General features: G+C 38.9%; 1 protein-coding gene across 2 annotated transcripts in view; it reads right to left on the bottom strand.

Moving 5' to 3' along the window:
• The window catches only part of rnf123 (ring finger protein 123), a 177,237-nt gene that overhangs the window by 127,371 nt on the left and 34,545 nt on the right, over positions 1-15,321 (bottom strand). Inside the window, exons 25-32 of one of the 2 annotated variants that reach the window (XM_030051078.1) lie at positions 14,999-15,082; positions 14,431-14,538; positions 14,091-14,268; positions 9,046-9,120; positions 5,883-5,970; positions 3,829-3,916; positions 2,959-3,043; positions 1,200-1,226 (exon numbers count right to left, since the gene is read on the bottom strand). In XM_030051078.1, the coding sequence (XP_029906938.1) occupies positions 1,200-1,226; positions 2,959-3,043; positions 3,829-3,916; positions 5,883-5,970; positions 9,046-9,120; positions 14,091-14,268; positions 14,431-14,538; positions 14,999-15,082 (733 nt within the window). The remainder of the gene's footprint in view (positions 1-1,199; positions 1,227-2,958; positions 3,044-3,828; positions 3,917-5,882; positions 5,971-9,045; positions 9,121-14,090; positions 14,269-14,430; positions 14,539-14,998; positions 15,083-15,321) is intronic. The other variant, XM_030051079.1, reaches the window with a different exon arrangement.

Raw genomic sequence — 15,321 nt, 5'->3', positions numbered from 1 at the left:
GTAGGATTGCACTGACAGAGGATGTAACATCAGCCCATTAGTCTCAATAAATCTGAGCAGAGAACCAATCGTGTGTCAGGCCTTAAAGAGACAGAGCTTTAACCTTTGCCTGTAATTAGGGGCTGCTGAGACAATACTTTTCCCTGCTATAGAGTCCATGGGGATTCTATTGAGAAAGATTACTTGGAGCGGAGAAACAGCTGCATGACAGAAGACAAGAAGGAGTGCGATGATGAGAAAGAGAAGCAGAGGCAGCAGGAGGAGGGAGTGAAGACAGGAGAGGAAAGCACGAGAGAGAGGAAGGAGGAGGAAACCACGGGAATCACACAGAGGAGGGACGGAAGACAACAAGGGAAAGGAGAGAGCAGGGAAGGAAGGAAAGGAACACACAAGGGAGGGAAGAGGAGGAGAAGGAGGAAGAGGGAGTGAAGGGTATGGAATAGAAGTGGGAATGCTTTGTAGCACGCCCATCCCCTCTGGGAACTCTAACAGGAACACAGTGGAGTCAATTGTTCATTAAGTCTAGTAATCTCCATCTTGTGTTCCTAGTTTCTCCTCTCTGCCCTCCGTCTTCTGTGGATCCCAGTAGGAGAAAATGACTCCCCTGTGCTTGGGAAGTATGGGAGCAGCAGAGACTAAACATTAACCTACAGACACCAGTAGAGAGACAGAGCCGGGTAGGAAGAAAAGATACATCCTTACTCTCTTCACATACATTGCTATCCAAACCACATACTGCTAGACTATATGTGATGCAAAATAAGACCTATGTTTTGAATTTCTGTTAGTCAGTTATGATTCATGTCTATTCTATGAGTTGTATTTGATCATAATAACAATGACTTAAGCAGTATGCAAATACCCATACATTGCTTCAAACAATAGAGGGAGGGGGATAGGGAGGGGAGGTAAAGGGCCATTACCTACAAATCACAGGGTCATTTAAAAGGTCTGGAAATAATGGGAAGTAATATCACAATATCAGCAGAGTAGCACTATGTGGGTTCAATTTCCACTGCGATAATACAAACTGAAAATGTATGCATTTACAAATAATTATTTATTGAAAGGTTCTATAAATAAATCTGTGCACCAAACAGCATTCATTATGGGTATCACTGTAATTGCTACCACAAGCAAAGCTAAAATAAAGCATTAACATGACAGTGAAAACACAGGGAGGGGTGCAAATAACTTACTTTGGAAACTAGCAATTGACAAATCCCCTGAAATGCATGCAAATGAGAGGGCACACAAATGATAGTCAATTATCATGCAGGAGAGAACAGAAAGCAGAAAATCACAATTAAATGGAGAGAGACAGACAAGCAGCAAATGCTTTGAAACAAAGAGGAAAATTAAATTCAGAAGCATGCTCAAAGTAAAACGCTAAATGCATGTAAGGTTTCAAACTCATTTGTGACAACACACTGTAAAGTATTACCAAAGGATTCTTCTGCAAAAATGAGACATATTATCAAATAAATGACAGTTGTAATGCCAGATGACTGGCTTTCCTGGACATTAAAATTATACAGTTTTTTGTTTTTTGTTTTTTTAAATATAATATGTTGAGCTGTAATTCCAACTGTAATCCTTCCAATGCACAGTGAGATAACAAAAATAAACTTACTGCATTCATACTATGATGGATGAGATTCATTACGGATGGTGAAAATGTTGAGACAGTTTGTTTCAACCAGTGATTTTATGTTAATCTTCACTATGCCAAAATAGTCAGAAAACATCTGTGACTAATTAAAGTATGTGTTTAGTGTGTGTGTGTGTGTGTGTGTGTGTGCATGTGTGCGTTCATGTGTGCCCTACTTTTAGATTTCTGTTTCTCCTGGTTTCTAAAAATAAATGTTGGTCTTCCTCCCTGCCACCTGAACAAGCTAAGTGCACAAACACACACACGCACGCACACACATGCACGCACACACGTACACACATACACACGCACACGCACGCATACACACGCACGCACACGCACACATACACACGCACACACACACGCACACGCACACGCACACACACACACACACACACACACACACACACACACACACACACGCGCACATGCACATGCACACACACACACACACACACACACACACACACACACACACACACACACACAAAATTATAATGGAAGCAATAAAACCAACAGTGATGTATTGAAAATAGGCCTGAAGCAGACAGGCAGTCATGGCCCCAAGTTATTTGTGGAAATTTCAGAAAGAAAGCAAAGAAACTAGCTTGATTGAAACTCAAGCACACATACATAAAAAAAAAAAAGTTGACAACCCAAGAGAGAAACAATGGGAGAAAAAGAAATAGCAGGAGATACAGAACAACAGAGCACGTGAACAACAGAGTATTAGACAGAATAAGCAAAAAGGCAAGCCACAAACTCAGAGAAAGAGGCAGAGGGAGCTTATGAGAGAGCAAGAATGAGAGAAACGAGTGAGGAAGATCTCTGAGGGGAAGGAAAGAGAAAGAATGAATACATTTATTCATTTTCTCTGCCTGTTTTATGCTTTTCAAGCTGTGGAAAACCAGGTCTTAACCCACTATATGCGGAGGGCAGAAAGATGCCATGAACAGGTCACCAGTCTTTCGCAGTGATAAAATAGGCAGACACACACTTGTGCCTATTCAAAATGTAGAGTCACTAATTTACTTCACTTGCATGTTTTGGACTGTGGCAGGAAACTGCAGTACTCAAACTCCACAGTGAGGATAAAAAACACTTCTTAACAAACCTTAGTACTTAGTGGTAAGTTCTGCAAAAGTACTATCCACTAAGCCACTATGCCACTACAAAACAGAAAGACAGAGGAAGGGGAACAAAAGTAGAGAAAGACTAAAATCTGGAGTGAAGGATAAACCAAGAAATCCAGATAGAAGAACCCCACAGAGGCAGACAGATAAGACGGTGAGAGCAGGACCACCTACTCTGTAGACTAGGCAGGTTGGCATCCTCAGGTTTGGTCTTCAGCAGGTGAGGCAGACGGGTATATCTGTAGCCAAAGCCACAGCCCTGCAACATCACACATGACAAAAAAAAAAACTTCTGATTATATGCAAGATACTGTATACTAAAGCAAGTGCTGCATACAACATAATCCAAGGATCCAGCGGAGCCTTGAAGAGTGTGTGTGCTCTTGCATGTGTATCTGTGTAAATAGGATATACCAACTTTTAGTTTTTCTTCTCCCTAGATAAACCTTTATAAGATTTTAGAGTGTTTGGGTCTTTTTGGTTGGTAACTTACTGTCTGCTGCTGGAACGTGATAACAGGCCTTTACAGAACAGGATGGATCTGTTTTCTCCACTGTGTCCTCACCCATATTCCACCGCCTCAACTGCTGAGATTTTTATTTGTTAGCTTCATTTTTTATCTATTTATTTATTTAGATGCAATGGGTTGTGTGGGCTCAGCATTTTCTTCTACTGCTGGCTGCATTGTGCCAACATTTTCTGCTGCTCCAGGCTAACTACTTGGTTGTTTTCTGATCAAAAGGCTCCCCTTTTTCTTACCCATAATGCACTGGAGAGAAGCCCCAGGTTACAGGCACCTGTGGGTACAGCAGTCACATTCACATGTGATTCTTTGACAGCTCAACAAAAACATGTGAACTGCAATAAGATGACTACTACTACTACTTACTTAGTAGTTGTGCGCTACTTGTCTGGGACATTTTTGCCCCCTCTTTTTTAATTTTATAGATATTTTATGAATAGGCAAGGGCATTTCTGACCTAAACTGCTTTAATTTCTGTGCAAAGTATGTTTCAGTGTGTGCGTCTGTGTATGTATCCTCACCCTCCAGAGTCTGACCAATATCCAGTTGGTCTGAGCCCAGGGTCTTTGTTCATAAGGAGCCAATAGATTCCTCATCATGGCAACACGTCTGAAATAAAAAGTACATTAATACAAATCTCAATCAGCATTCATTCCTCACTGCTCACAAGAAGGGTCAATACGTCACCCATTTCCTCAATCCATCTACTGCATTTTCATATTGTTTTTGTCAGGTTTTTCCCAATTAATTATTTTTTTCTCCATTTTTTTTCCACTGCCCTCATAGTTTTATTCAAAGAACACACCAGGAGAAATGGTGTTCTGGTGGAGCCACTTGTTAACGATGACAAATATTTGTGACTGCTGAGGATTTGAATCCTGACTCACACTGTGTTTTCCTGTCTCCCTATCCTGTCTCATGACACTGTAAGTATACTGTGAAGCTAATGAAACACTTTAGTGGAAGAAGCTGTCTAAAAACCGATTCATGGAGACAAATGAAGCATCTAGTGAACCTGGAATTGTCTGGTGCCACAAATCTTGTAACCACTATGTATTTATACCATTAACTGCATTACTAATAAAGATAACAGATTTGAAATGGCACTATGTCTAGTGTGAAAACACAATCAGACACAATTTACCAAGCCTTAAAAAGAGAGCAGTACTGATTCCGAATTAGATCAGACCAGATGTTTCCCTTTTAACTGACAAATGCAGTCTGATTTATGTGAGGCCTGGTTTTCTAAGATAAAAGGAGAGACAGAAAGACAGAAAGACAGAAAGACAAAAAGACAGAAAGACAGAAAAAAGATGGAAAGAAAGAAAGAAAGAAAGAAAGAAAGAAAGAAAGAAAGAAAAAGAAAGAAAGAAAGAAAGAAAGAAAGAAAGAAAGAAAGAATTGGAGTGATCTGGCACTAGAAGTTATATGTGTGATATTTTGGTATTCAATAACACTGACACATCATGTGGTTATCATAAGTTAATGCTGAGCCTTAGCTGCCTGCACCAACACCATTCACAGATGGTCTCTTGCAATCCCAGCCTATTCTCTATGTTTACAAAGTTCAGATCAACACTTAGCTCTGCTGAAGCCAAAGTTTTGTTAGTAACAGAAGTAGAGAGGCTTTGCTCTGTTTAATAAGCTCTCAAACAAAGACAGAAAAAATTAAAAAAAAAAAAAAAAAAGCTCAAGGAGGAAAAATGGAATATGGTTTAGCATTAATTAGTCCCTATACCACAACATATGCAACAGTTTTGTCATATTATGTTAGCATGCATTCAACTTCACGATGTGTAATGCTGCATATTATGCATTTCATATGTACTGGATAGCCAGTTGAGCTAGCATGTACAATCATACTGTGGCTTCCCTATTTGGCTTTGTTTTTCTCTACATATAATGTTAAGTTGGAAAACAAGCACAGATTATCCCAGATGTGTGTTTGGTTTCAATTGATGGGAAACTAACATTAACTGGATCAGTGAGGCTAAGTAAGCTGTTTTAAAGCACATAGCAAACTCACTAGTGATACAAAACACTGTTTATATAATTCTGAAAAGCCAATGTTGTACATTACCTTCCTTTGAATAGGCTACAATATCATCAAAGGACACAATGGAGACTTTTCAGAGCTGTCATTTTGACATGAAATAGCAGGCAAACACAGGTGTTACTAATGACATTGATTAAGTGTAGCGGAGCCTTTCCAGTGAGTCGGCATGAACAACACCAGAAACCTGGCTCTGTTACACCGGAGGGGAACAGAACCTTAATAAAAGTTATTGGTAACATCTGTGTTTACCCTGCTATCCGTGTCAAAATGGCTGTTGTGAAACATGTTGATAACAAAACAGAAGTAGCTAATTAATTGACAAAATGAGGGTAGAGTACAGCAGGAAAAAAATAACACAGTTACTGCAACATTACTGAGCTTGAATATTAATTAACTAAAGTAAAGTAAAGAAAGTTAATGTTCAGCTGCCGGATCATAATATCCAATAGCAAGACACTGCCCACCACTTTGACCAATAAATGACATCATGCATTGAGGGCAATGAGGCCAAGTACTCACTGTTCCTCCGGAATCCTCTCCACTGCCCTGAGGGATTGTGGGTAGCAGACGTAACTGGCCAGTGCCTGCATCAGCGAGTCTTTAATATCTGAGAGGACAGCACATGCATGAGAAAGGCAGAGAAAGAAACATGGTTTGTTACAGACAGAAAAAAAGGAAGATACAATGAAAGCGATAGAGACGCGCATGAAAAAAAAAATGAAGCAGAGTAAAGAGAAGATAATCAAAGACATTACCCAGAGCTGGAGTTATTCAGAGTCATGCTTTTTATACACAACCATTTCAAGACATTTGCCAAGGTGAAAGATGGAACTCTCCATCTGTCCACCAGACATGGTAGAAACATGTTAGTGAAAGCGGCCAGGCACAACGCTCTGTCCATTAAAAACTAATTTTATTTTTTTTAATGCCAGATAAAAAACATGATGCTTGGTTCACTCAAACCATTAGAAATGAGAGGCTCAAGAGACGGAAATTTCACCCTTTTAATCTTGCAGTAGAAGATGAGCTTTCAGTAGAGAACGTAAGCATTCCCTTCATAAAAATTAGAAAAATATTTGAAAATGATTTTTAATGTTTGATTTAGTCGAACTGTGCTCGATTTGATTTGACTGGAGGCAACCGCACAACTACATAAAAAATGTAAAGAGCCTTTGTTTCAGAAGCTAAATGAAGTCTATCTGTCATTTTCTAGAAGTGCAACCCTCCTCTGAAACAGAGCAGAGGCCTATTGAGTAACATGTGGAAAGCGCCAACTAGTAATTATTGGATTATAGACATGATTATACACCACCATGATTATACACCCCCCTATTGTTTTAAAGTGACAACAAAATCAATGATTGCAGAATTACAATCGCCTGATGGCCCTGGTGGCCTATTATATTTGATATTCTACTAAATGATTTTCCCCCTTTCCCATCTTAACTTCACAATTTGAAAGCCCACCCACTAAATAGAAATTCAGCATTTTTGTTATATCCAGGAGGAGGAGGCAATAATGTGAATTCTTTTGTTTTTCATGACTCCTACAGCACAGTGGCATGTCCTGTGCAATCACTGGTAAGGACTATCCTAGTAATCCATAACAGGCCTCTCATATATCCGTGTGCTTTATTTTTTATCTTAGCGTGATCAATATTAGTGGGCATGGACAACTTTCTCCCCAAGGTAAAATCTGTAGAACTGAGGCTGTAATATTTGATACCAGTCTAATGCTCAAAGCCATTCACGATTAGCGGAAAAGCCCCAGGATCATGGGGAGAGCACTTTCCCTCTGGCATCTAGCTCTCAGAGTATTTCATGTCCAACACCATGGGAGGAATATATTATGGCTTGTGCTTTAGGGGTGAACTTTTATAACACTTTAATATTTTAAATTGTCCCCCTATTCATATCCAACAGTTTAATAAACTGTTCAAAATGAAGGAATAACATGCACACTCTGTTCTAGTGATCTTTTTTCTTTTTACATTCAGAAAATTAGTTGGCATTGATTTTACCCACATCTCCAACTTCAATAATGAGGCAATTTGTTTAATAGTTGTTAACCGTGCTGTAATGTAGGTGACGCAATCTGCAATCGATACATGAACAATGAAACACTGGTGCAATCGAAACACACAAGCACAATGAGATACAATGTGATGATGATCAGCAAACTCCCAGATTGATCGGAGCGGTTTCTAAAGGGCTTCTAGACCCAGGCTGCGGCATGATGCAGCAAATAACAACATGAACAGAGAGAGCATGCTCGCTAAACACTGTAAGTCAGACCACAGTGCTATAAGCCTTATTTTACTGGCCATTACCAACCCCTCTGTTACAAAAGGTTATCTTTATGGGCACATTGGGAACTGCATCAAGTGGGGCTACCAGGAAGAGATAATGCATTAGTAGGAAGTACTTTGGTCCAGCTACTGCTCCCGTTTATCTCATAAACACACACTGGCTAAGGCTCTGCTCTATGCACCCAGACACTTTGAACAGTATATCAATATGGGTAAGCTGCCTTTTATACCCTTGTTATGCCCACTTTGGCAAGTTTGTTAGCAGTGATTTTGTTAAGGAGCCTGGCTGGACCGATGTAACTCAAAGATCTTCAGACTGAGAGACCCATGTGATGTGATGAGACTATGATAGAACCAGGTGTCTGATAACCCCAGCTTCATCGTGACAGACTGAGTCACAGCCTCCTGGTATACCCAGTGCATACATAAATACATGCACACAGACACTGAACCCACACACAGATGCAAGCTCTCAATCAAAATCCATCAAAAACAAAAAAAAAAGTCACATTTTAAACAGACATTTTCAATAGAAGAAACAATATCACACCATAGAGAGTAGCACTTTGCCATTAGTTACAATGAAAAAGACCAAATATAAAGACTTGGCATACTCTCACTTGTGAAAATTAATATTACCATTATGGAAATTCTATAGAGTGTGAACTGTATGATGTGTCAGTTTTTTTTTGTCACACACATAAAAAAGTTGTAGCCTACAAAACAACTGTACTTGGGTTAGCACACGTTAAGACAGTTCTGCAAGTGCTGATTACTGTATTTCAAAGTAAAAAGAGCTACAAACTCAGAAACTATTCTTGCAAAGAGGAAAAAGGGCAAGTAAACATATTTCTTCTAAATTATCCTAATGATATAGGCCTAAGCTTCAAGCTGTATGACTTTTATGTCTGAAATTACTGCAAAGTAAAAATGTGAGCAGCTGCCAAATACATAATCAGTTAGAGAAGTTTCTGTTGATAAAAAAATACATGTAAAGCCAGCTAAATATTAGTTTGGTGTTGCTGGGAGAATTGCAGCAGTAACAGGAGGCTCTTGTCCTGTTTACAGGGATGGATACCATATTAGGAATATGGTGAAGAACTGGAAACGGAAGAAGTGGGAAACAAAAAGGGGAAAAAATGAAATACAGAAAAGGAAATGGGAAAGGAGGGAGAGACAGAGAAAGAAAATGAAATATTTTAAAAGGGGAATAAAAATAAACAGACAGAGGAATAAAAACAAATTAAAGGAGACATGGAAAAGAGATAATAATGTATATAAACATCAAGACAGAAAAGAGACAGAGACCTTCGGACAAGAGAGAGCCCCATCATTACTGTGTGTGTGTGTGTGTGTGTGTGTGTGTGTTTCACCTGTCCCAACAATGCGTGGGTCTGCAAAGTGCTTGGCAAGGATAGCAGCTAGTTGAGTCAGGGTTTCTTCGTAGCCTGCAGGTATAAGAAAAAACAGTGAGTTAGGTAACATACACAAATGGAATTGTGCTTGTGTGCAAAAAAAAAAAGAAAAAAAAATTGAAGGCATGTTAGTCTTTGCCCGACAGCACAAGTTAAAGCTGACCTGAATTCAACTTTAGCACACACTTCCAACATGCTGAAACAGCAACTTGCATGTGAGATGACAGAAGAAGAATGACAGAAGAAATGAGGGTTCACTGTTCAAGTGAAAATAACAACTGAGCACATTAAATATGCTCTGTGTTTGTGTATACTCATTTGGGAGTAATTCATGAGGAGGTGCATTCAGAGACTTGCAGATTTGATGTTCATTTGCTCCAGGAATTTGTAGTTTACTAGTTAGTTAGTTAGCCGTTGCGAGCAGGTGGTTCAAGTGAACTTAAAAACTATGTCACATTTTGGGAGCTTGAACTTCATCGTAAGCCTTCTATATAAATGTATGTAACTTCGGAGTGAGTTGAACATTGCTAAGATACCATCATTCAGCTGTTCCTAAGGGAGAAAACAATTATTTTCCTGTCCTCCAGCTGGACTCCTGGCTCCACCACAATCACTGAGATGCAGTAATAAAATATCTGAACTACTACTGTACTGAGTGCATAAAAATCTGACCCAAGTGAAAAACTGTTGCTGCCCCAAACTACAGATGGGTGGATTCATTAGTGTGAGGGCTGCCAGCTCATTTTTACAGCTATGCGACTGAGCTTTTTTTTTGCTCATATTTAAAATTTAAAAGTTTGATACTATTTATTACATCAGCTAATTTAGACAGTCGTATTCCTACAGTTCATCCGTGATCTTGTTATTCACCATGCTAGTGGTGGGCAGTGTATTGGTACACACTGTATACAGGTAGAGATTTAGCAGTACAGTTCTGGGGATGGAAATCAGCAGGAATCCCCAATACGATACAATTGGCGATATCTGGGCGCGGTTTTGATATGTATTGCAAAATTTTTTTTTAATTATTTTTATTCTGTAAGTATTACAATTTGATATTATATTCAAATCAAATTCAAATTTACATTGAGCTCTTAACATATTTGCAGGCCTCAAGATAGAAACCAACCAGTGAAGCAACAAACGTGAGTAATCTTAACCTACTATGGGCAACATGGGCTCACAAGTTGGTTACATTACCACAATACTTACCTCTCAGTGGCATGGTTTGCATACAGCAAACACGTCAGGCTTTTATTTTTGGATTTCAGCTTTTAATACAATCCAGCCACATGTTTTAGTCAACAAACTATTGTCAGATTGGAATCTTGATGCTGGACTGGTGAAATGGGTGTTGGATTTTTTTAACTTGTCGGCCGCAGGTAGTCAGGATTAACGGTGTTTTTTCCCAGAAGCAGCTGTCATCCACAGGGTCACCACAGGGGTGTGTCCTGTCTCCTTTATTGTATATTCTTTACAGTAATGATTGTAGGAGCAAACACAATGACAGGCATCTTGTGAAATTCGAGAGGTCAATCATGGACCAGTCTTGGAAGAATTTGTAGAGTGGTGTGACAATCGCTTTCTGAAGTTAAAAACTAAAGACATGGCCATTGACTTTAGCAAAAACTCTCCCTCTACCCTTCCGACCACTATTAAAGGCTGACATGTTGAGACAGTAGAGCACTATAAATACCTGGGTACAGTGATCAATAAAAACTTAAACTTTGACCTCAACACGTCTGCAATCTGCAAAAAGGGCTTGCAGAGACTTTATTTTCTGCACAAACTAAACACTTTTAATGTGGATAAGACTCTGATGGTTTTATTTTACAAATCTTTTATTGAATCTATTTTAACATTCTGTATTATTGGCTGGTATGGTAACCTCACGGTGCAGAACAAAAATCGCCTGTCAGATATTGTCAAGGTAGCCAGCAAGATTATTGGCACACAACAGCTTTCACTGTCAGATATCTATAATCGACAAGTCCTGTGGAAGGCGCAGTCAATTTTGGCAAACCCTGACCACCCACTTCTAGAAGAATTTGTTCTTCTTCCTTCTGCGCGGTGATATAGGTTCTCCAGGGTCAGAAGCATTACGTATAATTTTCTTTTATTCCTAGTGCAATAAGCTTCTTATTTTGCACTGAGCCTTGACGGAGTTAGTCAATTTGCCTGCATTGACTAAAAGCACTCCATTAGGTCCTGAAACTTAATTATTAGTATTGTCATAATTCTTTTTACTGTTTATTTCTATGGACAGCTTGATTTTATCCATTTTATTCATGATTGTATTGTGGTTGTGATTGTTGATGTCATTGTCTTGATTGTCATGACTGTTCCTGGTATGCTGTATTGCTCTGCAAACCAAATTTCCCCTTGAGGGACAATAAAGAACTGAACTGAACTGAACTGAACCATGCCCCATGGTTTGCTGTATGCAAACAAAAACAAAGTTATTCCAGACTTTTGATTAAAAATGTAGAGGTACACCATTTTTCTCTGTCTTTTACTTAAATGATGACAGGCTTAATCAAGTGTTTTTCCACCTTAAATAAATTTAAATATGTCTAATATAAGGACAATGTATTCATTCAAGGTCAGCATGGTGATAAAAAATTTGCCAAAAAAAAAAAAAAATTCACAATTTCTGACTGAATTAATTTTTTTTCCAAGTCAAAACAGTTTCTAAAGCAGTTAAGCATTAAAACAAATGGAACTGGGTCACGATGTCCTATCTGCCTCCATTCAGTGCTCCTACTTGCAAAACTGGGGCCACTTCACATGCATCATGTTATGTATATTTGCCCGAAAGGAGACACGGAGAAGAAGAGTGAGCTGTGTATTGTAAACACCTAGCGGGAACAAAGTCAGCGTAATTACAATGTACAAGAACTCCGACTGGTACAAAACTGACTCCTTGGCATTTCATAAATATTGAAATTTCATATACAAAGGAGCAGAATTATTGTCATTTTTACAAGAGCTATTTATTCATTATGCAAGTGGTTAATAATTTTATTTTATTAATTTACTTTTGTCTCCATTTTACCATTGAGTTAATGGTCCAAATAAAATGCTCCAGAACTATCATAGGATACTTTTTTTCTAAAAGTATTCAATTAACTTGACTGTTACTTTAAGCCAAAAAATAGGCATTTTCAGAGTTCTTTCATTTGTAAACCAGTCTCCAAATAGAAATACTGGAACTGCCTATACTGTCATACATATACCATTACTGCTGAAAAAAACTACTGGCTATATTGCCTACCACTACACCACACCATAGTCAACAAACAGGACTAAGATTCTGCCAGAGTTGATGATGAAGATATGAATCCCAGCTATTGCCCTGAAGCCCTGAGCTGTGGGGGCTGTAGCAGTTCAGTTTGATAAAGCTCTAAATCTTGGTTTAATATCACATCCAGATACCTCAAAAGACCCCTGAGTAGTGAAAGTGCTGTGACACTCAGCACAACAGTGTCATCTTTCATAGTTCAGGCTCAACAAGTGGGTGGGTATGAGAACCAGAGGATCTGGGGTATGTCCCTCTCTTGCAGAAACCCAACCACATTTCCCTCTCATTCTCAAACCCAGGGGTTCCCAAACTTTTTCAATCAAGGACCCTCATGTAGAAGTAGTATTTGACTTGAGACAAATCATTAATATGTGAGATAAAATTTTAGCTGTCAAAGCACATAAATCATTACAATGAATTCTATATCTGCTCTATATTTATCTGTGAAACATTTTATTTCAATCAATACAAAGCAATAAAATGTATTGGTATTTGACAGACGTTACATGTCATATAAATTTCTGGTCAATCTAACGTTACCACCTGCCAACTAACAGGCAAAGAACACACCATCTGGTCCTTGACAGGCTACAAAGCCATAATCAATATTTCAGTCATCCTACATTCTGTGTGGTGCCTTTTGTTTTTGGAGAGTGATTCTCATCATTGTCAGGTAGGTAAACCCCAATCTGCATGGGACAAGTATTACCTTGGGACCTATCATAATATATAACAATAGCAGAGGTCATCTGTGATCTTAATACCCTGCAAATGGGCCATGTCTGCAATTTGTGAAGTAAAAACTCCAGTGCATATTACCAACCATATTTCAGAAAACACAAAGGTCATTGGATTACATTAGTCCTGTGTCACTCAGTATCTCAGTAATTTGGGGTTGTATTTTTTTTTTTTTAATCAAAGTTTTTGTTTTCTCTTCACCTTTTTTCTGCCACTTTTCCTTCTGAGAATTATGGAGTCTGCAGTGGAAATTATAAATTAAAGTTATGACAGCAATTTGGGTGTAAATACACAAGGCTCATCAAGCAACACAGCATGGAGACCCATTCAAGAGCAAACTCAAATCCATCAGAATGGTGAAATCTTGAAAGACAATGGGATTGATGACATGCATGGCAGTGTGCAGGAAGGAGCATTTTTCTATCTTTCAACAGGCTCAATACAGATGCTTTTAGTTACGTGGAGGCTTGACATTTCTAATCATATCCAGGGGGATAATGTCAGTAAATTTAAGTGAAATACAGATTTTGTTTATCCCGTGTAAGTTTGCTGCATGAAACACAAATGTGAGTGGGTAATATCTAAATCACATGAGGTCCCCAGGTAATACTAGTTCAGTGCAAACAGGGCTTAAGAAGGCTGCTACTCTTCTCCAGTTACTGTCGCTTCTCCAGGGCATCATGGCCAGTGGGGTTTAGAGGGCTTAATGGATATAGAAATTGTGTCTACATTGTATAATTCAGAAATTCCGATCCTTTTCTACTGAGAAATGAATGCATCTATGCTGGGACCCACACTCACTGTTCTACCCCATGTGCTCGCATCTTTCATAATGTGCAGCAGGCAGAAATAGGATGAAATGTGTGTTTCGGAACTCTTTAAATTAAAAAAAGAAAGAGCTTTCAAATGCTAGATGGTATTACTGGTTAGGGTATCAGTGTGATAATTAGTTTCTATGTATTACCTGGTAGTTCTTCCATGCTGTTTGCAGGGCTAAAATAGTTCTTGAGTGCGCTGTATGCATTCATGGCTACATTGAGGTAGAACTCTGGAGCAAAGGCAAACAAGGAGCCTGTGTTGTCAGCATGTTCAATCGTCCTGATACACACACGAAGCAGCCAGTACACATCCAACATCTTCTCCTAGAGACAGAAAGGCAGACATGGATGGAATGAGTGGGAGAGAGTAATACATACAAATACAGCAACTAAGAGCAAAAAAACAGGTTGAGATTCTAAGACTAAATTACTCAAACACAGGCCGTACATGCACATGAACATGCAAACTACATGAGACTAAATCACCTTGGAGTAGATGGTGGCGTTGATCCAGGCCAGTCTCCTACTGAGGTGGTTGAGCTTCTCAGCAAAAACCTTCTGGCTTTTCTGAAGCTCCTCCAGAATGTCTGGCCTCTGAACAAATGACCAAAAACCACAGTGTATAGACTTGATATTTATGTTTCACTCAGGGACTTTCCACATGATATCAGCAGGTACTACAAGCTTTCTTGGCACTCTCTGTCCCTGTTTACATTACAAAGTCTCAATAGAAAAATGTGTGGGAGAGGATACAGCCTTAAAAACACACACAAAATACTAGATTTTTAAATGGTTCACCAAGAACATAAAAAAATGTAGTTGAGATAGGAATCTACAAATGCACTGGATAACGGGGCATAGCGCAAATGTGTTGCAAGACAGAACAAACACTAATTAATTTATTTCTGCCCTTCTTCCATCCTTTCTGCAATTGACTGAACCACGCAAAAGTTAGTCACCACTGCTGTACATGACCATAGATACTTTGACTGATAATGACTAATATTCAAGTCTCTCTAAGCAAGGCACTAATCTCTGAAAATATTGTGCTTACTCTTGCAGGGCATCGTGCTATCTTCTCCTCTGTGTCCTTCAGTGCCACAGCATATTCATGAACATCATCTGACACCACCACCATCTGGAAGGGCAAAGACACATACTCATATAAGGGTTCTTACAGATTTTCCATTTTAATATTATATACTTTTTCCAGCTCTGAATATCTTGACTAGTCAACAGTATTCATTATATTTAATGCTGATGGTAGCCGGGCATGACCATGACCAACTAGGCCATATCACTCTGAATGATAAGATTATTCTTCAAAGCAACTACCATCACAATATGTGAAATGAACATGGTGTTAGAACCACATAC

Source organism: Myripristis murdjan, chromosome 5, assembly GCF_902150065.1.
Source record: "Myripristis murdjan chromosome 5, fMyrMur1.1, whole genome shotgun sequence".
Taxonomy (NCBI): domain Eukaryota; kingdom Metazoa; phylum Chordata; class Actinopteri; order Holocentriformes; family Holocentridae; genus Myripristis; species Myripristis murdjan.
This window is presented reverse-complemented; position numbering and strand designations above follow the sequence as displayed.